We start from the raw sequence: 23,802 nt of genomic DNA on the forward strand, positions 1-23,802 counted from the left end.
AATAGAAAAATGTGTCTCAGAAACTTGGACTTTACTAGAATTTCTGGAACAAGAAAGTCCTGTTATGTACAAAGGATTGTAGTATAGATGTCTTAAAATGTTTTTTTTTTTTTTTGACAAAGTGTAGTCTTTATGATGACAGCATCTGTACTTGAAGTTGTGGTTATTAATTTGTTCTTTGAATTCTGCAGGATAAACAGTGTGGCATTGTGACTAACATAAACACAGAATGTGCAGTGAAACTTGTAGGAACCAACTGTGTTCTATATCCTGTAAATAGCAAAGACCTGCAGCACGTCTGGGTGAGTTTCTGTACCTATTTTTTTTTTTTTTTTTTTATCATAAATATAAATTTTCTAAAATCAAGAAATTTCAGCAGGTGTTATATAGTGGTCTGTATGGGTTTTCAGTTTTAGGAAATTATTAATGAAATTTATAATAAAGGCAAAAACTATTTCTGTCAATAAAAATTTCTATTTTTTATGTTGAATGGTCTTATGCATACAAAGCACATTACAGTACATACGGTAAGCAGGGAAGTTTGTACATGCATCATGTGCTTCACGCCCTAGAACAAACCTCCTTAGTTCACATGCAGCATGCATGTTTGAGCTTCTGTGCTTAACATATATGATGAGCTCTGTCTAATCTATATACATGTGTATTAATCATTTTTAGATGTAAATTAAAGCCTAAATTTGTTATTTTGGTAAAGGGCGGTTGCACAAAGTCCTAAATGAAGGGAATGTTAATAATTGTGTTAGTTGAGAGGAACATTTTTTTTTTTTTTCTTGTGGAGGGTACATTGTCATAAGGTATTAAAAATGAAAACTACTAAAACCCAATAACTAATAGTAATAGTAATTTCCAGGAAGTATCTTAAAATTGATGACTAATATAGATAGTTAACTAACTATGTAATCTATGTTTTGTACCTTTCTAGTCATTTATGTATGGTGACTACATTGTATATGATTTCTGGCTTGGAAAGGTGTATGATCTCAGCATCCAAATCGTTGTGAAGCTTTCCAATGGTGCAAGGTAATGTGATCATAAAATCTTATTACTTCAACTCTTTAAGTATGGGTCGTGCAGTATGATGTTGAACGTTAAACCTTCAGTCTTGTTCAAGTGCAACTCTGTAGCAGAGAATAAAGAATTCTACATAATTTGATAAGACATTTTAGGATTTGATCTGTACTGAAGTTTTCTATTTAATACAATTTATTTTTTCACTGTAGATGTTCTATGAGTGAGGAAGATGGCGCAAAACTCTATGACATTTACCCTCACATCAGTGATGTGGTAGGTGCCAAGAATGTTTGTGTTCTTGTCTGCATTATCAAACTATGTGGTCTTGTTTGTTGTCATATAATATTCATTAGGGCTGGGTGATATAGTGGTATTTACTAGGGCTGCCCCCAATAGTCGACTAAACGTTAGAAAAGGCTTAGTTGAACAGCATTTTATTAGTTGGTTAGTCGCAGGAAGAAAAAACTCCACAGGAAGTGAGGAAGTCATGCAGTCCGTGATTGACAGATCGTTAATGGCGGGTCCCTGTGGTAATTACAGTATGTCGGGCAGGAAATCCAAACATTTGCCTATCATCCATCGACCTTAAATATGGCTTATCATTTGAAACATGTAAAGAATAGCAACTTTACATGGCTGCGCGCTCTAAAGTTAACCTAGATAAATGTGTGCTATTATTGGGTGCATATCAAAGTGTTTATGTGGAGTGTGGAAGCTGAAGTATTAGTATACTTACTGCAGGACATGGAGGTGCTGGCAAGGTCACTTGAATTTTTTCCTGATAACAGCGGAAACAACTTAAAATACTCTGTCATTTTTGGTCATACAGGTAACTGAGTAATAGTAAAATGGTAAAGGGTCTACTTTTATTTGTGTAAACTCACAATAACAACAAAACTTTACTTTTGTAAAATAAAGAAAACAGGATGCGCTTTCTGCCGTCTTGATCTCTGTGAACTGGTGCGCATTCCAAAAATGAACCGAAACTCAGGCTACTTGCCTCACAGACATGAGAAATATATCTATAGAAATGTTGTCTTACTATTTTTGCTATTTTCGTTACTTTTGTCAGTGCATTGTGGCAAGCATTATGCATGTGCTTAAGCGTGGAATAGGCTATATTCCGCTCCCCAGCATATATTTAAGTAATTAAATTAATATAAAAGTATGAGTATTCGAGTAATGGCTTAAAAATCGACTACTAGTGGACTACAAAAAACTTTAGTTGGGGGCGGCCCAATGTGGCAGTAGAAATCAAGTAATTTTTATTTGCCCCCAGTTTTATACTGTGCTGTATAAAACTTTTTTATGTTTAATTTATGCATTATGCAGCTGTCTCACTGAGCTTGTTGAATGTGCTTTAATGTGAAATGTTGCTTTGACTTACTCCAGGGTTTATTCTTCGACGATGCCTATGGATTCTATCCGGGTCAGGTTTTGATTGGGCCCTCAAAGGTTTTTGCTAACGTGCAATGGCTGTATGGTGTAAAGCCAGTTCTCAGTAAGAAAAGCAAGTTCAGAGTTGTTGTGGAGGAGGTAAGACAAAAGTTTGACTCCAAGTCAGACAAGAGTTCTGTAATTAGGAATGTCATTACTAGAGGAAATAACAAAACCAAATCAAGTTTCTGTTACACGTCTCAACATGTTTTAATAATTTTACATTTCTGATTGTATATGTCTCGTACATGAAGTCTGTGTATAATTACAGGTTCAGGTGGTAGAGCTAAAGGTCACATGGATTACAAAAAGCTACTCTCCAAAGGGGTCAGACAGTGTCTTCCCACCACCTTCAACCATCACACAGGAGAACCTTTGCAGGTACAATCAGCTTTCCTCACTGCAGTTTTATCATTTTGATTATTTATAACTAGGGCTGTTGATTAATTTAAAACTAACTATTCACATGCCAGTTGAACTGCAAAAAAGAACTGCCAGAAAGATTGTCAAAGAGAACAGTAATCCAAACACAGGGAAAGACCAGTGAAATCTCAGCAGATGTGGCATTACATGAGCTTTTTTTAGCAGTCTATATATATATATAATATTTTCCATTTTGTAAATAAACTTATCACTGGCCTATAGTCTACAGAAATGGGCTGTTTATACAGACGCATTGCCTATAACAGCTGGGTCTATGCTTATTGTTGACAGGGTGGATAATTAAATAATTAATTCCATTCATTAATGGACATGGGGGCTTTATTCATTTTTTTACTTAATTAAATTGATAACCCTTTTTGTAACATCTCAATGCTCAAGTTCACTAGAAGTTTATTTATACAGGGCACTTACTTGTGAACAACAACATGTCTGAGTGCTGTCTAGCATTATTTAGCATCTAGGCTCACCAATCCAGATGTTACAGTCAATTAAATATTTTCTCTTGCTTTCTCTAATGTTCAGGGTGAAGCGTCTGGGCTACTTTGATCATACTCAAAGGCAACTTGGGGAGAGAGCCCTGTATATTTTTCCCGCCAAGAGCGAAACCACACGGATCACTTGTGATGGGCCAGAGGGGGCATCTGCTCACCCTGAGGACCCTGTTGTTCGAAAGGTATGGATGATTTGGCCATATCTGACATGTTTTTTTATAAGCTGATTCTTTGTTGTTAGAAGTTCTGCCGAGTAATGGTGTCTAAAGTATCAGTACCACTGCACCAACTTGATTCTACAGTATCTGTAGTACAGAGTACCTACTCTGTCTGGTACCAGAGTGATTAAGAGGTGGCAGTGTTCGATTGCTCATAAATGTACTTCTTGGTCAAAATGCCCATATTGGCAAATTATTAATTTAAATATTTTATGTCTCAAAGGGGACCTATTATTCCCCATTTTACAAGATGTAAAATAAGTCTCTGATGTCCCCAGAGTGTGTGTGTGAAGTTTTAGCCCACAGATTATTTTTTTTAGCATGTTAAATTAAAAACCACTTTTTGGGGTTGAGCAAAAACGTGCCGTTTCAGTGTGTGCCCTTTAAAAGCAAATGAGCTGCTGCGCTCTGCCTAAGAGGGCGGAGCTTCAAGAGCTGATTCTCCAGTGTCAGGAGTCAGTCAGGACGTACTAAAATGTCAGAAACTGGGAATATATCACAAAAGTTTATTATTTGCATGCATTTTAAAGCCTTGCTGGTTAAACATTTTATCTGTGTGCTGGTCTGACACACATGCTCTTCTGAGCGGATACACCCGAAGCATGCAAACTAAAAGCCTGTTAAACGCTGCATTTGCTGGACAAAGTTATCATTCGCATCTTATTCTGCTAATACTGTCAATATACACAAGGTTTACACCATCGGTTAAGTGTAAAGTGAAGGTAAACGGTTGAGAGAAAATTTTATGTGTGTCAATAAATTAGATGCGCGCAAGAGCCTTAAAGGGACAGACAACACATGCTGCGACTTGTCCTTAAAGGGATAGTTCAACTAACAAATGAAAATTCTGTCTTTATTTACTCACTCTATAGTTGTTCCAAACCTGTATCAGACCTGCCAACATGTACGCATTTTGCGTACCAAGTACGCATTTTGACCTCAAAGTACGCTGGTACGATTTGTCACTCTATACTACGCAAAAACCCGGTGAGTCCTCTGTGCGCGCGTAGTACTCAAATCCAGCAAAAGAAAGAGTTTGACAAATCATATCGCTGGGTTCATTTCCCCAAATAGCAAGCGGAGATGATTGACAAATGCATACGGCCTATCAATAAAAAAAGACCGCAAATCGACAGCAACACAAAATCCCGCGCAATCCTCTTTCCACTCTTGCAGTCTCAGTGACTGAATTCTCAGGCGAGGACAGTACAGCAGTCATGGTACTTCGGACTCCTTGAGGTAAACGGGTATAAAATGCTCAAGTAATGTTGAACAACAAATCTAAATAAAATTGAAATCGCTATATGGCTTAGTGATTATGAAAGTGCTGTGATGTGTATACTGACTGACAAGAGCGAGTCTGGAGAAACAGGCGTTTATTTATTTATTCTCAGTGTTGAGAAACGTATAGCCTACATGTGTTGCGTTATTGTGTTAATACTAACTAAAGTACCTAATTATGTTACATAGCCTACTTATTTTGTATGAAAACTAGCACATTAGTTACTTATGCATTTAAAAGCACCGTTGTCTCAGTGCTGCGCGAGCTCTCTCTCATACACACAAACGCGCGCGAGCACTGAGAGGGAAGATCATTGTAAAATGAAAATTGCCGTGGTTTAAAATTTGTTCTTGTTATTTTTTTTGTCAGAAAACATTTTTAATTATCCACCCGTGTTTTAAGATTCGGTAAATGGGGGACTCTTTAGTTAACTAACTTCTTTATATTCTTGAATACTCGATTCGTATGGGTCCTGTCTATTCACTGTTTACTGTTTTCTATATGTTTGTATTGGCTAACCTTTAATCAGCGAATGTTTGTCTTGTTCAAATACAGCATGTTACAAATAGATACCTTTTTTTTTCTGTGGGATTAATATCCAATATTATTCCAATATCCAAATATTTTAGCATATTTGGATATTGGAATAATAAATTAAGTATTTTAAATGAATCACATGTTAACTCAATGTTTACTCTTTTCTAAGGATTTCTTAATTTTAGACTAGTTTTCATTACAAAACCTGTGTAAAGGACTCAACTGTCAGGTTAGTTGTATGTAAATAGAGCCTACTTGAAATTGCAAACACAAATTTTTAGTCCATATGTGAATGTGATTCACTTGTGGTTGTCAGTTTGTATAAGCACACATTATGCAATGCAATATAAATCATGAATAAAAAAAATGCTTTTGAGCAGGTGTAGTGAAATTTTTAATTGTGTCAAATTATAAAACTTTAACAGTCAAAATTAGATCAACGAAGATGGGTGTGTGTTTGTGCTTTGTGTATTGTATTCTCAAAAATATAAAAAAATATATGACCCCCCCGATTTATTCGGGTTTTAAATAGGGCTGGGCGATGTATCGAATGCTTTTGTCATGCACATTTCTTCAGTAAAGCCGGTTCCCTGATTACCGCTAAATCGCCATCACTTGCTTTCAAATGGAGCGCCATTTAATAGACAGGGCCGTAGTTCACTAATAAGACACGCAATATCGCGTTCAATATCGACGGCGATGCATATCGATATTGAACCAGATATTGCGTGTCTTATCAGTGATCTACGGTTCTGTCTATTAAATGCCGCTTCATTTGAAAGCAGGTGATGGCGATTTAGCAAATTTTGATTTCTCTATCAAATATTTTCAATCCCACAATGTTCTGATTATTCAAAACCTGAATAGAAAGAAGCTCAGCCACTAATAAGAATAGAAAGGGAGAGATTGGACAGCCTTGACGTATGCCGCGATGGATCCAGAATCTTTTAGAGGTTCCCATATTAAGAATAATAGAGCTATTAATGTCTTTATAAAACATTTCTATAATATCAATAAAATTATTGCCAAAACCAAAAACTTTCAGTGAGTGGAGTAAGAAGCCATGTTCGATGGTGTCAAAGGCTTTACAGAAATCCAACAACACAATAAGAGCCCCCGAGTCAATTTGATCAGAATAATCTAGAAGGTCAATTATAAGGCGAATGTTATTACTAATATGTCTATTTTTCATGAAACCAGTTTGAGTCTCATTAATGATTTCATTCAATCCAGATTTTAATCTTTTAGCATAAACTAGTGCAAACAATTTATAATCTATATTTAAGAGAGTGATAGGTCTCCAATTATCTATATTTTGAGGATCTTTATCTGGTTTAGGAATCAGGGAGATTAATCCTTGTTTCATAGTAGTAACCAAATTCTTTTTTTTAATACATTCATTAAACAGTAAGAAAATGGGATCTTCTAATACCTTCCAAAAGTGTTGGTAGAATTCAGTTGAAAGCCCATCTGGACCTGGACTCTTACCCTTTTTCATATATTGAAGTGCTGATAGTAATTCCTCCTTATTAAGGTCGGAATCACAAAGGTTTTTGAAGTCACTACTAATTAACGGGATAAAATCTTGAATATCATTAGTAAATGAATTGCAAATATCATAATTAAAATTAGATTGATAAAGTTTTTCATAAAAAGAGCTGATAAAATCTGAAATTAGTTTGGGATCCTTGCATAAGGTGTTGTTAATATATAATGCCGACAAAGAATTTCTCTTAAAATTCCTTTTTTCAAGGGCAAAAAAAATATGCTGTATTCCTCTCTCCCTTTTCTATCCATTTAGCTCTTGAACGCACAAAAGCTCCAGTAGCTTTGCTAGTATATAAGTCATCAAGTTTTAATTTTAAGGATTGGAGCTCACTTTCCTGTGTTTGAGAGAGTGTCTGAACTTTCCAAGGAGTATCAATTTTGTTTAGTAGTTCAGTTTCCATGCGATCTCTTTCTTTTTTTAATTCCTTACTTCTCCTAATGGCAAGTTCTCTGGATTTGAATTTAAATAACTCCCATTTAGAAGCATAATCAAAATTCTCTGAATTAAAGATATTGGTGGCTAATGTTTCAATATTTTTTGTAAAAATTTCATCTTCTAAGATAGAGTTGTTAAGTTTCCAATGTCCACGGAGGCTGGGCTTGCGAACAGTCTGTAAAGACAATTTAATCAGAAGGTGATCTGAAAAGGGAGCATAATGATGGGATATATCTTGAACATGTTGTAACAGACTGGATGAAATAAGAAATAGGTCAATTCTCGATTTTAAAGACTTTGATGCATTGCTCCATGTATATTCAAATGAATTACTATTAAAGTAACGCCACGAATCCACTAAAGATAGATCTTTGCATAAGGAATCAATAATATTAGGGTTTTGAGAGTGGGGTCTAACTTTCCTTGGAAACCTATCCATTAAGTCATCAGAGACTTCATTAAAATCGCCTGCAATTATTAACTTAGCATTTGGGTTTGTTTTCAGCAGTTGACATAAAATAAGAGAAATGTCAGTGAAAAAGGAATTATTCAAAGTGTGAGAGTTAAACCCATAAATATTACAGATAATAAAAATGACATTTTCTAATTTAACGGTCAGAATAACCCATCTGCCATCAGGGGAAGATGCAGAATTAACAATATTTCCTTTAAACTTATGAACTAAAATAAGAACACCAGCGGAATTATTTGACCCATGACTAAAATAAAACATATCGCCCCATTGAGCTTTCCAAAATTTTGAATCAGAAGCAGCTGAATGAGTCTCTTGCAAAAAAATGAAATCTGCATTATAACGTCTACAAAACAGAAATATTGCTTTTCTTTTAATGTCATCTCTTAAGCCCCGCACATTTAAAGAAACAATGTTCAGCTGGTTGAACTCGAATTTGTCCATTAACAAATAAAAGTATAATAAAAATTACAGGAAAAAGAAAGAAAAGGAAAATGACACCTACAGTGTGTATTGAACACCTAACTTGGAAGTTATGTAACGCTGTTTCCTTTAAGAAGGATAGGGAATCAGTAGAATAAGGTCGAACGCCCTTTGAAGAATGTCAATAATTCGAACTGGGCAAACATGTGCATAAAAAAAGTAAATCGAACCTGACATGCGGTTAGAAATTTGTGGTCAGTTTACAGATGCGGTGCTGAACTGGCAGCGATTCTCTTGTTATTGATAACAGCAAATGGACCGCTGAAACCGGCCTTCTTTCCTTCCTTTCGTGCCGCCAGGACAAGGGGCCAAAGTTTGTTCCGACTTTCAATGTCCGCTCTGGATAGGGACTCCTTGACATAGATAGCATTCTCTCTGAGGTAAATAGAATTCTTAGCTTCCATCCAAATGATGTCGCGGTGCCTCCGTGTGACAAAACGAATGATGATGTGTCGCGGCGATCCATCTGGTCGTTGTTTGCCTACACGATGGACCACATCCACCGCCTCCTCCAGCTTGTCTTTGATTCGCGGGACCACTTTTGCTAGATGATTTATGGTGATCGTTCGGACATTTTCATCTTCACGTTCTTTCACTCCGAGCAATTTCAAACACCATCTATGGCTGTACCTTTCTGGCTCTTCCAATCTGGACTTGAGAGACACATTTTCTTGTTGCATATGTTGTATCAAAGCTTCGGCCTTACCGATCTTTTCGCCATGAGCGGCAACATCTGAAAGGAGTCGATTGACGGTGTCTGACAAAGAATTTACAGCTGCAGTTGTGATCTCAATGGAGCTCTCGATGTGAGTTATCTTTTGAAAAACCGCATCTTGCTTGGAGTTCAGGGACTGAATAGCATCAAATATCTCAGTAAGCGAAACAACACTATCAGATTTTTTCTTTTTTCCAGGAGGACTTTTGCTGGGAGTAGCAAGACATGCGTCGAAATCCTTTTCAAACTTATCTTGAGATCTAATGGATGCTTCTCCGGATTCAGGCAAGGAGACATCCATGGTTTGTTCAAGAGATTCACAAGACATCAGACTGTCCATGTTCCACGAGGCACGCAAGTTCCTGTTAGTTCGTTTTTTGCCCATTAAACTTACAGGCGGGTTTCAGCTTTTGTTATTCAGTTATTACCGAGTAAAATCATCCGCCATAGGAGCAAAGTAACGACCCGTTGACCAAAATAATTCTCAATCAGAACAGGTGCGCATAACAGGTCTACTCAGCAAGACGCCATCTTGGCTCCTCCTTGATCTTGATCTGTTCTGTTGCGATCTGCGTCTCCTGCCGATGACGTGTTTCGCGGGGGCGTGCCCCCGTTTCTTGACTCCACTCCCACGTCAAACCAGTGCCATAAAGAGATCCGCACAGAAAAGTGCAGCGCAAAAGAAAATCGGTATCGTGAGCGCACGCTTGACTGAAACGCAGAAAAAAAAGAGCGTTGCAAATGATTTAGTAGGTTTGAGCATGGAAAATATGTGGCAAAGATAAAATAGGATTACAGCTGTCATTGATTTTTGTAATTGATTATATTTTTATTTTTGCACTACTTTATTTTATTTTGCAATTTATTATTTTTGTTTGCAAAACTTATTTTTTTCCGCTCAATACTTAATTTTTCCTTTGCAATTCTTTATTTTTGTTTGCAAAACATTTTTTTATTGCTCAATTTTTTGTGTTTTGCAAAACTTTATTTTTGTGCAAAACTTTAAGGCATTAATTTGACTCCATATAGAAACACTTTATATTTGTTTAACAGTAAACAAATATAAAGACCTTATGTCTTTTCGGGTGGTGCTTAATAAACTGGTAAACTTTATATCCGTAAATCAACTCTGATGAACTGTAATAAAGTGCTCTCACCTTCATTACTGCCGTATCCAGTATCACTCTGGAGGCTGTAAGCTGGATCACGAACCGTACTGATCTATCCTTGAGTAACACATTTTTAGCAAAACCTTTGTTTTGTATTGTCACTTTGTATTGACAATCATTCACAAAGCAGTCCGGTGTGAAATGATTCATGAAGACATAAACAAATTTCGGTAGAGTTGAGGGAGCATTTTCTTCGAAAACAAAATTAATCCACCTCATCTTCAGTGGATCAGATTTCGGGAGTAAATGGAGAGAGCTTTGTGGATTAATCCATCCAGCAACAGAACACCTAAAACGCTTGGGAGACGTTCTCGTCAGTGCAGCAATGGCGGACTGTGTAAAACTTGCTGTGACCTCGCTCAGGGCGGTTCTGTGTTAAAACGGCAGTGTCTGTCAACATTTGGGCTTGTTCTGAGACACTGCTTATGATTTATGGAGATTTAAAAAAAAAGAGTGGTTGGATTTTTATCATTATAGGGTGGTTGTGTACACACACTGCCAACACACATTTATAGCCAAACACCATGCAAAAGTGAATTTTGCATAATAGGTACCCTTTAAGTAAATGTAAATGGACAAGTTATGTTGAAACATTGGATCTAGGCTTGCAGTGTCTGATCTGCATAGATTTTCAGCTCTCTTTTATTTTGTTAATATTCATCTTACAAAAATATTGACAAGAAAATTAGAATACTACTTACTGCTGAACACTAGAACACTACACAAAACTTTAGTAGCTTTAATTCAGGCCTTTAAAAATAAACAGAAAAATAGTAATGCTAATTAAAGAATGCTAATTTCAGTTACAGCCTTGATTCTTTATCAAACATTTCCAACACTGGAAGGGTTATTAAAGGGTTAGTTCACCCAAAAAATGAAAATAATGTCATTTATTACTCACCCTCATGCCGTTCCACACCCGTAAGTCCTTCATTAATCTTCAGAACACAAATTAAGATATTTTTGTTGAAATCCGATGGCTCCGTGAGGCCTCCATAGCCAGCAATGACATTTCCTCTCTCAAGATCCATAAAGGTACTAAAAACATATTTAAATCAGTTCATGTGAGTACAGTGGTTCAATATTTATATTATAAAGCGTCAAGAATATTTTTGGTGCGCCAAAAAAAACCAAAATAACGACTTATTTATTGATGACCGATTTCAAAACACTGCTTTAGGAAGCTTCGGAGTTTTCTGAATCAGCGTATCGAATCATGATTCTGTTCGCGTGTCAAACTGCCAAACTGCTGAAATCACGTGACTTTGGTGCTCCGAACCGCTGATTCGACGTGCTGATTTATAATGCTCCGAAGCTTCCTGAAGCAGTGTTTTGAAATCGGCCATCACTAAATAAGTCATTATTTTGTTTTTTTGGCACACCAAAAATATTCTTGTCGCTTTATAATATTAATATTGAACCACTGTACTCACATGGATTTAAATATGTTTTTAGTACATTAATGGATCTTGAGAGAAATGTCATTGCTGGCCATGGAGGCCTCACTGAGCCATCGGATTTCAACAAAGACATCTTAATTTGTGTTCCGTACATTAATGAAGGCCTTACGGGTGTGGAACGCCATGAGGGTGAGTAATTAATGACATATTTTTCATTTTATGGTGAACTAACCCTTTAATGTTTTTGTTTTTTATTTTATGTGAGACAAATATGAAGCGTTTGTTTATTTTTTTTTTTACTTTGAAGTAAACAGTGGTTGCAATGTTCTATGTTTTATTATTTTATTTATGCTATTGCTTGTAATTTATCTTACTACAGACTGTTTATCTGTCTTGAATAATTACTTGAAAACTTGAAGAAATTTTTATTTAATTAAGTCCTAGTTTGGTCAGTCGAAATATCATGACTTAACTGGTATTTAAACAGTTTTCATTAAATGAAAATAAATATTTTGGCTATTTTAATTCTGTTTTCTGACAAATTCTAAGTTTTTTGACCATTTTATAATTTGTGTATTTATTTATTTTTCAGTTAAAAAGAATGTTTAGAAAAGAAGTGGGAAAGAAAATTACAGAAAATGCAGCCACACACAGTAACAATTCACAGTCAACAGAGAAAATGGACAGAATGGAAGGTACTGCACTGTCATATTCACCTTTAAACTACAAACTGAACTGAACTGTCAATAGTCAGCATATTCCATGTAATTGTTGCTTCAGTTTGCTGTTTAAATATGTAACTGATTATGTCATATTTGTTTTTTTGGACGTCTTTAATTTATATTTTGATATTTTGTACTATGTCTTATGCTTCAGGTGAAAAGAGATCAGTGCAGGAACAGGATTGTTCTGATGATAATTCTGTTCCATGTTACCCCAACAATGGTCCTGTTCCATGCCAGGATGCTTTGGAGGAGGGAAAAGAGCCACCAATGGATGCTCTTCAGGGACAGTGGGCCCATTTGGGGGACCAAGAGTCAGATGAGGAGCTAGGGGATGATACAGATGATACCAGCTCTGTCACTTCCTCTGCCAGCTCAACGGCTTCACTGCAGAGTGGCCCAACCCGAAAAAAGAGCATCCCTCTCTCTATCCGCAACCTAAAGAGAAAGCACAAGAAGAAGAGGACCAAGTTTTCACGAGAGTTTAAACCAGGAGACAGGTGAATGAATGAACAAACAAATGTGTTTTTGATTTGTGAGTTCAGAAATTATCCATGCCAGCTTAGTGTTGTAAATCATAGTGCAATACATGCAGGATCACCCTTGATATCCTTCTGTCCCAACTGACAGAACTGATCATTATTTTTGCAAATCAATAAACAAATCTAAATAACTGAATGATTTTCTTGACCTTTGACACTGGTTATGGGCATGTTTCACACACACTGCCTTAGGCTTGCTGCGATAGTTGGTTTTAACGGTGTTACCAGTGTTCAGCTGCAACACCGTTTATGTCACTTGCCCACCGCAGCACAGCCCCCCACTGTCCTTTTTATTTTTTATAGTAATAGAAATCATTTAGTTCAGTTAGAAAACAGATACAAAAACTCAGGGCTCCAGACTGCGCCTAAAACGGTCGCATTGGCGACTAAAAATATTAATTTGCTAGTGATATTTTTGCTGAGGTCGCCATTGGCGACCATACAAATTCACACGTTATGACTAAAATTTGCAGTTATTTGCATGTTCTGTGACCAATAGCCTATCACATCATTTGCTGTGTTGACGTAATTTAAATGTAATTAAATGACGTAATTAAATGCTTACCGTTTTGAATATCAATCATGCTGATCACTTTCATTATTTTACTCTGCTCATGCTCATCAGATAAATTTAAGGGCTAAAAGTCTTCAGTACCTTAAATAGTATAACAAGAGTATTAATGATCATTTTAAGGTTCCAGTATGTCTACGGATAATGTTCAACTAAAATATATTGTTCGACCAACAATATCTTTTAGCAATTAATTATGACGTTCACACCCAACATTGGTTTTCTTCGTATTTATTAAATCCAGGCAATTGGTTGATAAAACATTGATTTTAAAATTAAGATACAATTTATACAAAACGAAATTCACTTTAAAGAAAGGCTTACTATAAAACACAACTTAATGAAGTGGTCAAAATCACGTCTGACCCACTGCATGTCTCCCGATATATTGTGCATATTTAGCCTATCTAAGACATACTGTTCACTTTTCATAATCAACATAAATAAAATTTAAAAACTGATATGAAACAAATATGAAACTAAATAGGCTACGTTTTCTTTGACCCTCTGGCCGATGATCGCGCCGGCGCGTTCTGATGGCTTTTTTCCTCATGACAGCTGACAACAACTTATAATGTAGGCCTACTCCATCATTTTTGGCGATCCAGATTAGTGCAAGACATCATCACAAACTACAAATGGTCTACTTTTATTTGTGTACGCTCACAGTAAAAACCTTCTGCTTTTGTAAAAAAAAAAAAAAAAAAAAAAAAAAAACAGAATGCGCTTTCATCTGTCAACAATCTTTCTGAAACGTCTAAAAAATGAACTGAACTCAGACAATAATTATCACACAAACATGAAACATACGTCTTAAGAAAGCATGAAATGTCTACTTTTCAATAAAATAATTCACATTTAAAACAAATATTCTCCTGCGGTGTAATCTGTAAACTAAAGAGATGCACAATTTCTCCTGACTCATGTTGCGAATGTTAATGCTGCGAGGGTGTTTCTTCTAATACAACGACATAGGCCTAATGATATAACAAATAAAACAAGACTATTCATTCTGTGGAATATTTAATAGTTTCCTTAAAGTAGGCTTATTGTATTGGCATAATTTGCGGTTGGGACGTGTCTCGATTTCGCGGCCCGCACGGACGTACCTAAAAGAAAGAAACGTATCAATTCGATAAGAAATTTGCTGGTCTGTGATAAATAAGAGGCGATCTCTCGCTGGAATGAGTTGTTTTTGCTCGTTGCCGCTGTTATCAGTTGTCTTGGCGCTCGTGCACAATGCACAGACTTCACACAGACAATCAAGTGCTTCTTTCTGCTAAAGCACAAAACACATTGCACACAAACATGTCTTTGCTCTTGATATACAATAACTGATGAACACCTTTTGGTTTTAATGAGAGAAAAATACTAGGACGGAATCAAACGATGTTTCACCAAGTTGCGTTTGGACAAGTGCATTTATCCGGGCTGTTAGGCCTACCCTGGACCTACCTCTTACCTGAAAAACAATGTCTCAGGAAATTGGAATCAAAGTTTAGCACAACTCACCAGAACTAAGCAATGTTTGGGTATGTTGAATTCAGCTTGTTCATTCTGTAGTTTTATCAGGTTGTTATTCTTTGTATAATTTATTGTACAAAAAATGGGTTACAAACGATGACAGGAACTGTTCCATAACTCAAAATATATTGAAAAAACAACAAAGGTATAGAAATGAGTATTATTTCGTGTGTGTGTGTGTCAGTGGCGGCTGGTGCAAAACAATTTTGGTGGGGCGCAATTTATTTATTTATTTTAAGAAATGCTGGAATGAATAGGCTTTTTGTTAAATAATCATTTAACAAGTGATATAATAATGTATCATTACTGCTTATCTAAAAAATGGAAAATTCAGTATTTAAAGCATGCCATAGGGCTGGGATCTAAAAAGAATATATCTGTATTTAATAATATATATATATATATATATATATATATTATTATTAAATACAGATATATTCTTTTTAGATCCCAGCCCTATGGCATGCTTTAAATACTGAATATATATTAGGGCTGGGATCTAAAAAGAATATATCTGTATTTAATAAAATATATATATATTTCACACTCTGCCCAATATTGTCCTAGAAACAATGTTCATATTGAAGGCTATAAAAAACAAACATGAATGTAACTGTGTAGTATATGCTATATTATGTGCAAAAAAGGGGTCAAATCGCATTGCCGTGCGTTCACACCGCCGGCGGCGAGAGCGTCAACATTCGCCTTGGCCGCCCTGCCAACAACGCTGTGCTGTTCGTTCAAACCGCCGCCGACGGGAGGGTCAAAGCAGAGCCAAAGTTAATGACAAGTCGCGTCAACCAATCGGAAGCCTCTCAAGCGAGGACCTCTACATTCTAATTGGTTGCCGCCGAACCGCGTCATAGCTCATTACCATAAAGTTAACCTGATTTCAACTCTCCTCGCCGCTCTCACCGTCCAAGACGCGCGCTCGCCGGTGTGAACACACAGTTAGGCCTAGGCTACATTCTAAAATTTTAACTTTACAAACTAAAAACAAAATGTTTTTGAAGCAGAAGGTAAATACACTAAACTAAAAATGAAAATAAATAAAAACAAAAGAACATACTAATTATTATTATTTTGATTACCCTATTAACAGTCACTTTACAGTTACTGCTATCATACAAATACACTTAGTTGAATTTTCGAAATTCTACATATGGCATAATTATGTTCGCCAACAAAAACAAATTTTAAACAACAAATATTTTTAGCAAAATGTATTTGACTCAGAATGAACTCCGTCTGTTTGGCGCGCATGCTCGCGGCGGCGTTCGTTCACGGAAGTTTGTGCTTGCTGAAGGCTCGTCCACGCCTGGCTGCAAAATGGAAATATTTTCTCGACTTTCTAACATTTGCAGATGGAGAATATACCTGTGAAATGTAAATATGCACTGTGGAAATTATTGTATGTCACTTCAGCTTAAAAAAATATTATTAATAGCGGTATGTTTGTTTCCACCAATCGCTTGCACAAGTTGAGGTATACGTATGATGACGAAAGCACGTTAGTGCGAGCCCTCCCGGAACCCATAGAGATTGCATTGCAGTCCCTGCAGTTCGAAAAAAAAAGTTCTTTGAACGGGAGTATATGGGAGCAATCGGGGCAAATCTCCTCCTGAAATGCCCAAAAAGAGGCGGTACTCCACAGAGCGTGACTCGGCGCTGATTGGACTACATCCAGAGGCAGAACAAACAGCCTAGCAGTGATAGCTAGCGTAACTCTGTGGTTGAATGTGATTGAAAAATCCGTCCCTTTCTCACTTTGGCCTAATGAAGAAACCGCCTCTGTTGTGTGTATATATGTGTGTGTGTATATGTATATGTATGTGTGTATATATATATATATATATATATATATATATATATATATATATATATATATATATATATATATATATATATATATATATATATATATATATATATATATATTATATATATATATTATATATATATATATATATATATATATTATATATATATATTATATATATATATATATATATATATATATATATATTATATATATATATTATATATATATATTATATATATATATTATATATATATTATATATATATTATATATATATATATATATATATATATATATATATATATATATATATATATATATATATATATATATATATATAATTTATTTATTTTTTTATTTTTTTATTTTTTTATTTTTTTTGTGAAAATAGTGACACTCATTTCCCAGAAAAATCAGAAACGATAAGATGAAAATGCTCAAACTGTAAAGGGGAGATAGATAAACACAACAGGATGACTAAAAGTAAGTGATTTTTAAAAATTTAAGTTCCTTGTTGTTTGGCTCCTAAAAAAATTATTTGGTGCCTGTTTTTTCACCCTATAGGAGCCAATGGCTCCTTAAAGCTGCAGTAGGGAGTTTTTAGAAAAGTTGACTTAGCCTGAAAATTTGAACAAGCACAACTCACAGGTCACTCCCCCTTCCCTTGCTCTCTGCTGCGCTACAACCCTCCCTCCACAGCTCCTCCCCCATCACAACGGAGCCTGCCGTGAACGCGCAGGCTAGTAAGCAAGCAATAAACAGTTATAGCACATTCACTGATATGGACGAAACATCAACAATATGATTTACATTGACTATGGCCTTCCCATACTTTGACTACAAACTTGGTCCTCAAAACATTACGTGTAATGAAACTATATGACGTATATGCACTATTTCTATAAGTAATAAATAGTTAGTAAGATAATATAACGGTAACTAATGTTACAGTATGCAAGTAATTATTCTATCGATATGTAATGCTAAATAAGGTTTGCTAGTACATTATTTCTGCAACTTTCCACAGTGCGTGACATTTTATTTGTATGTTATGCGGCTAGAGTTTTGACACTAGGCGGTTCTCAAAACCAAGTTCACTAAGTTGGCACTCGCGTCCTTGGTAGTTAGGACTTGGCAAGTTCGACTCCGGAGAACGAACTCCTGTGGACGGGAGAACACAAGTCCGGTGATTCTGCAAATGGAACAGCTTGAACAACTTGATAACGTCACTCAGCACGCGCTGGCTTCAAAAATATTAAATGTAATACTATTTGTGCATACTCTGATTATCTTCACTGTAATGAAATGAAATAGGCTTTAACATAAAACACAACCTTCTCTTTTTTTTAAATGTCAGTTTTAATGTTCAATAATAGCCATTATAAAAGGAATAAAAATATACAATAAGAAATAAAGCAAACAATTCAGTCAAGCGTACAAAATCAGCGCTTTAGTAGGATACAAAAGTTAAATAGCCATATATAAATTTATGAAATGTCACGTTGCCCTCAGCCAAAACGGAACCAGCGGCAAACGTCAGAAGGATTAGCCGAGGTAAGGCTGCTCTCGGCTGGGTACATGAGCGCTGAGAGTCCGGTGATCACCTGGATCTCACAACTCCAACGACGTCACATCAAATTTTCAGAAAGGCGCTATCTTTATCAATAAACCGCAAATTTGAGCTTTAAACCAGCACATTCTCGCCTGAAAAAATCTTAAAACCGCATATCATGACATAATAGACCCCGATCACACGAAAATGCGTATCAATAGTACGAGTTTGTAATCTCGTAGAATATATATGCCAAAATGAGTTATACGTACGAAACTGGATTGTTTGTCCGCCATAAGCAAAGCTGCAGCACACGGTAATCTTGAATTTCGAACGCCTGTACGCGCTGTGCACTATGGCTGTGCATGACAGGAGTGTGATCAGTGCGCACACGAGCTTGATTGAAACTGCTAAGACACTCCTCCTGACTCTGATTGGTTGTTTCTTACCGGGAGCGGTGTATTTCTGCAAATGGCAATAGGACCACTGGGAGGAGCCAGAGGAGCTTGATTTTTTTCCACAGATTATCTGTCTCATATTCTACTGTCAGGACATAATGACAGGTTTAACAAATATGTAAAAAATACATTTTTACAAAAGTTACCTACTGCAGCTTTAATCATTTTTTTTTTTGTCTGGAGCCCTGAAACTAAACACATCTGCTCAATGCAGCACAGATCAGCAGCAGGAGTCATATTTCATTTATCATGAGAGTGAGGAGCTGATTGACAAGATGATTGCAAAAGCTTTGGTTTCAAAGCGAAATGTAAAAGCGCCTATTTTGGCAATATTTTGGATTTAAACCCAGTGCTAACAGGGAACCTGCAAAGGATTATTTGTTTTTCTAGTTTTCACTCATATTACTTTTGAGTCATTTTTTTTTTTTAATGATTTAGTCAAACTGAGTAACAAATGAACTGAACTGTAACCAATGACTGAACTACAAATAATTTACTTTAGGTAATAAACATACTAATAAATGTGCCAAGTGTCATTATGATTTATTATTAAATCATATCATTATTAAAATTATGATTTCTCCTAAATTGTTACAGTCTCCATCCCTTTTGATCATGTTGTTTTGTGATCCTATAGATGCAACAAAGTCAAAACAGCATTTTGATGTGCATGCCGAGAGACAACATATATGTGTTAATTGTTAAGGACTTGTTAAAGACCGTTAATTGCTTATATTTAACACCAAATAATAGACGTACGCCTCATCAGACATCTGGCCTCTGGGACAGATATGCATTGAAGCCACTAATGTAATCCTGTTTGCGTTACACTAACATGCTGGTTGAGCTTATGGACATGTTAACAACAACATGATGACACGTTATGATTACAACATGACACACAACTGTTAAATCCTAATGACTTAATTCATGCACAAAGAATGAGCTCTGATGTTTAGATTTACTTCATATTGTTTACATTGAAGCTGTAAAAATTTAATTGCGTTGTGACAGGTACATGAAACAATCCTTGTTGAAATCTGCTACACAATCTGTTAATCAGATATTATGATATGACCCCTTCAAAGAAACAGTTTAAGTAGATCATATTTCTGTCAAATTAAATATAACTTCATTTAGAATAGACTCTTAATTGGTATGTCTGTTTGTGCGTAGGGTGGCAGTTGAGGTTGTCTCCACTGTAACCTCTGCAGATGTGATGTGGAAGGATGGAAGTTTAGAGACAGGGATCCGCTCCAATGACCTGATCCCTATCCAGCACCTGGACAACCATGAGTTCTGCCCGGGAGACTATGTTGTAGACAAACGGCGTATGTTCTTTTATAACACAGTTGTCATTTTCAATATGGCTCTTGGTTTGCTTGTTTGTTGCTTATTTAGTGGAGCATGCTGTATCAGTAAAGTCCTTATATTAGGTTGATTACAATTGACTTGTAAAATAGATATAGGCACAACAAGTGACAAGATCTTGCTTTTTACTCACTTATAATAAACCCTGTTTGATTGTGGCTTCTGCAGCCCAGGCTCTTCATGATACAGGTGTCTATGGGGTGCTTCAGTCAGGTGATCATAAGGCCAGAACCTGTGTAGTCAAGTGGGTCAAACTCAATGATGTGGGCAACGATGTTGAGGTATTTTTGATTTTGAGGTGTTTGGGATTGTCTATTTTAATATTGTTTAACAAATTAATCTTGTATATGTAGGTGATTGGGGAGGAGGAGGATGTTAGTGTTTATGACATTGCTGATCATCCAGATTTCCATTTTCACACAACGGATATTGTCATAAGGATCGGCAACTCGGACACAGAGGACTGTGAAAATGAGGTACCAACATAATTTTGCATAGAAATTTTTCCAGGCTTATCACATTGCCAGTGTGCAGTTTAATATTGAGTCTGATTCTCTAGTTTAATATGTAACTCCCCATAATAATTTTTGTTATTCAGTTCACCAGAACTTTTCTATGTATTTGATATAAGTAGACAAAATGACTTGGTGCTCTTGTAAGGTAGTTTGATAGTTCTTTCTACCTTATTGGAAATTTTCCTTTTGTCTTTATGCCTTGTCTCAACTGTAGAGATCTGTTGGCCAAGTGTGCATGGTGGATCTGAGCAGTAAAGTGGAGGTTGTGTGGGCTGATAATTCAAAGACTATTGTCCTGCCACAGGTATGCACCAGTCTATCTAGCCTTTAACTTAAACTGATGAAAAGAATTTGCTACTGTGTGCGCATGCACCTACTTGTATAGACCCTGGAACTAACACTCATTTATTCTTTCTCTCTTAGCACTTGTATAATGTCGAGTCTGAGATTGAAGAAACATATTATGACTCTGCAGAGGGTAGCAGTAGTGGTGCCTCATCTGAAGAATGGGAAGATGAGAGTGATAGCTGGGAGACAGATAATGGACAAGTAGAAGAGGAACCAGGTGCAGTGGAAAACATCTCAGTCTCCTCCCCTAACACAGGTGCCACTGCTGATGGCAAAACCCATGGTGTGCATGCCTCCACGACTACAGACTCACCAGGAGCTGTCTCCACACCTGAACTTCCTGGAGGTACTGAATTTTTACAATTAAATTGCAAATTTTTACAATTAAACTTTTACAATGAAATTGCAAGATTATTAAGTATCAGATAAGATGTTCCATTCACATTGTTTCACAAGAAAAAAAATTGAGTATTCAGCCATCTTAAAGGGTTAGTTCACCCAAAAATGAAATCTCTGTCATTTAGTATTTACCCTCATGTCGTCCCAAACCTGAAAGACCTTTGTTCATCTTCGGAACACAAATTAAGATATTTTTGATTAATAATTAGTAATTAATGACAGAATTTTCATTTTGGGGTGAACTAACCCTTTAAATAGTCTATTTCCAGTTCACCGTAAGCTTGGTCCTGTATTGCGGTATCAGAGTTCCTCTGAAACCCTTCACCTTCCCTAGCTCCGGGAATTATGTATGCCTATTCATGCAGCAGCAGCATCTTATCTTGCATGCTCCCAGCAGCATTGCTGTGCGTCTTTTGGCAGTAGCAAATCCATACTTGAACTGCAGCAGCATGCGTAGCAGTTCTATTCCGCCATTAACTTTGTCATATCCATGAACATGCTAAAACTATTCAGAGAATTGTCATGATTTGAATAAATAAAATCTCAATTATACTTTTATTTTCATGGATATGTAATAACATTTGTGACATCACTAGATTTTCTGGGCCCCTTGCACCGTTTATTGGGCGGGGGAACATTGTGGTCCAACCCCTTCGCTCAATATCTCTTGGACCCTTTGTATTCAGTCCCACTTTTCCCCCACTAGCGATGGCCCTGAACATCAGTGTTGTCTGTCTTTGATGCTGCAATTGGTGTTTTCACCTAAAGACTAATTATTTTTCCTTGCATAGGTGGAGGTGGAGTTGCTGCACCTGAAGAAAAGCCCAGTAAAGAGACTCCACCACGGGGATTTCGTGAGCTTAAAGAAGCCCTAAAGATTTTAGAAAGTTTAAAGAACATGACTGTTGAGCAGCTCTGGACCGGATCACCAACCTCACCCACTGCCGAACCATCAGCTGCAACTGCTGCCACAACCCCCGCTGATGCCAAACCCACGAAAGAAAAACGCTTTCTGGATGATATTAAGAAACTTCAGGAGAACCTGAAAAAGACTCTAGACAACGTGGCCATTGTAGAAGAAGATAAAATGGAGGCTGCTATAGAGGAGGAAAAGGTGTTGGCGCCAGTGCTAGCTGAACCACAGACGCCTGTGCGTTCTGAGTGGCCTAGTGACACACCGGTTTTGTGTCAGCAGAGTGGAGGCAAACCAGGTGTCACTTTCACCAGTGCTAAAGGGGAAGTGTTTTCCGTTTTGGAATGGGCTCCAGGTACATACTGTACACCCAAATTTATTTATTTATTTTTTCATTTTAATAAACAAAAATATCATTAGAATTATTGACTACTTACATGAACAGTATATTATTTATAATAGAAATTGTCGATGAAGTGGTACCTTCTTGAATAAAAATCATAACAGCAATTTCATACAGCACACTGTCCGAGTTTCATTCTAGAAGCCATCTAAAAATGCCCCCTCTTTCTTGCCATAGACACCCACTCTTTTAAAAAAATGGAATTCCAGCCAGCAGAAGCAAAGAAGTTCTTTAGCACTGTAAGGAAAGAAATGGCCCTGCTGGCCACCTCTCTGCCCGATGGCATCATGGTAAAGACTTTTGAGGACAGAATGGTAAATTTGCCTTGCACACATTTATGAACTTTTTCTAGATTTTTTTGTTTTGTTTTGTTTTTAGCTTATTTTACAAAGTATGGAAAACAATTCTGAATCAGTTCCATCAAAAGTTCCCCTTTTCTTCAATTAACCTTTCCTGTTGTTTTCTTTAGGACCTTTTCTCAGCTCTCATTAAGGGCCCTAACCGCACTCCATATGAGGATGGACTCTTCCTCTTTGATATCCAGCTTCCTAATATCTATCCTGCTGTTCCTCCTCTCTTTCGTTACCTGTCTCAGTGCAGCGGACGACTTAACCCCAACCTCTATGACAATGGGAAGGTTTGTGTCAGTCTTCTCGGCACCTGGATTGGAAAGGTGAGCTGACCTACTTTCTGTTCTAATTTTTGACTGATGCATTTCTGATTTTGGACTACCCTCTTCTTTGCACTTCCTTTGGTAATTTTTTTACCATGTTGGAGGACTTTAATTTATATCCTAATCATATCCTAAATTAGTCAGTTTTACATGACCATTTTCTAACTCTCTGACATTTCTGACACATTTTTTTTCCTGTTTTACCTGCAAGACTATAAATAACATGTTATGAGTGACATGTTCATGTAGCATTAGTAGAAACTACAGTTCTGAAAGTCCATGTACATGCATTACATCAAACTCTTTTACTTCAAAAGATTAATTTT

The 23,802-nt window shown here is 36.5% G+C and overlaps 1 protein-coding gene across 1 annotated transcript in view; it reads left to right on the forward strand.

The window, feature by feature from the left end:
* ube2o (ubiquitin-conjugating enzyme E2O) overlaps window positions 1-23,802 on the forward strand; it is a 43,673-nt gene that overhangs the window by 18,447 nt on the left and 1,424 nt on the right. The window contains exons 3-18 of the mRNA XM_067372646.1: window positions 192-302; window positions 944-1,041; window positions 1,242-1,305; window positions 2,425-2,568; window positions 2,741-2,850; window positions 3,436-3,586; window positions 12,257-12,317; window positions 12,541-12,886; window positions 20,031-20,185; window positions 20,394-20,506; window positions 20,579-20,701; window positions 20,955-21,044; window positions 21,164-21,434; window positions 22,279-22,755; window positions 22,981-23,117; window positions 23,273-23,476. Of these exons, the coding sequence (XP_067228747.1) occupies window positions 192-302; window positions 944-1,041; window positions 1,242-1,305; window positions 2,425-2,568; window positions 2,741-2,850; window positions 3,436-3,586; window positions 12,257-12,317; window positions 12,541-12,886; window positions 20,031-20,185; window positions 20,394-20,506; window positions 20,579-20,701; window positions 20,955-21,044; window positions 21,164-21,434; window positions 22,279-22,755; window positions 22,981-23,117; window positions 23,273-23,476 (2,655 nt within the window). The remainder of the gene's footprint in view (window positions 1-191; window positions 303-943; window positions 1,042-1,241; window positions 1,306-2,424; window positions 2,569-2,740; window positions 2,851-3,435; window positions 3,587-12,256; window positions 12,318-12,540; window positions 12,887-20,030; window positions 20,186-20,393; window positions 20,507-20,578; window positions 20,702-20,954; window positions 21,045-21,163; window positions 21,435-22,278; window positions 22,756-22,980; window positions 23,118-23,272; window positions 23,477-23,802) is intronic.

Source organism: Chanodichthys erythropterus, chromosome 21, assembly GCF_024489055.1.
Source record: "Chanodichthys erythropterus isolate Z2021 chromosome 21, ASM2448905v1, whole genome shotgun sequence".
Classification (NCBI taxonomy): Eukaryota; Metazoa; Chordata; class Actinopteri; order Cypriniformes; family Xenocyprididae; genus Chanodichthys; species Chanodichthys erythropterus.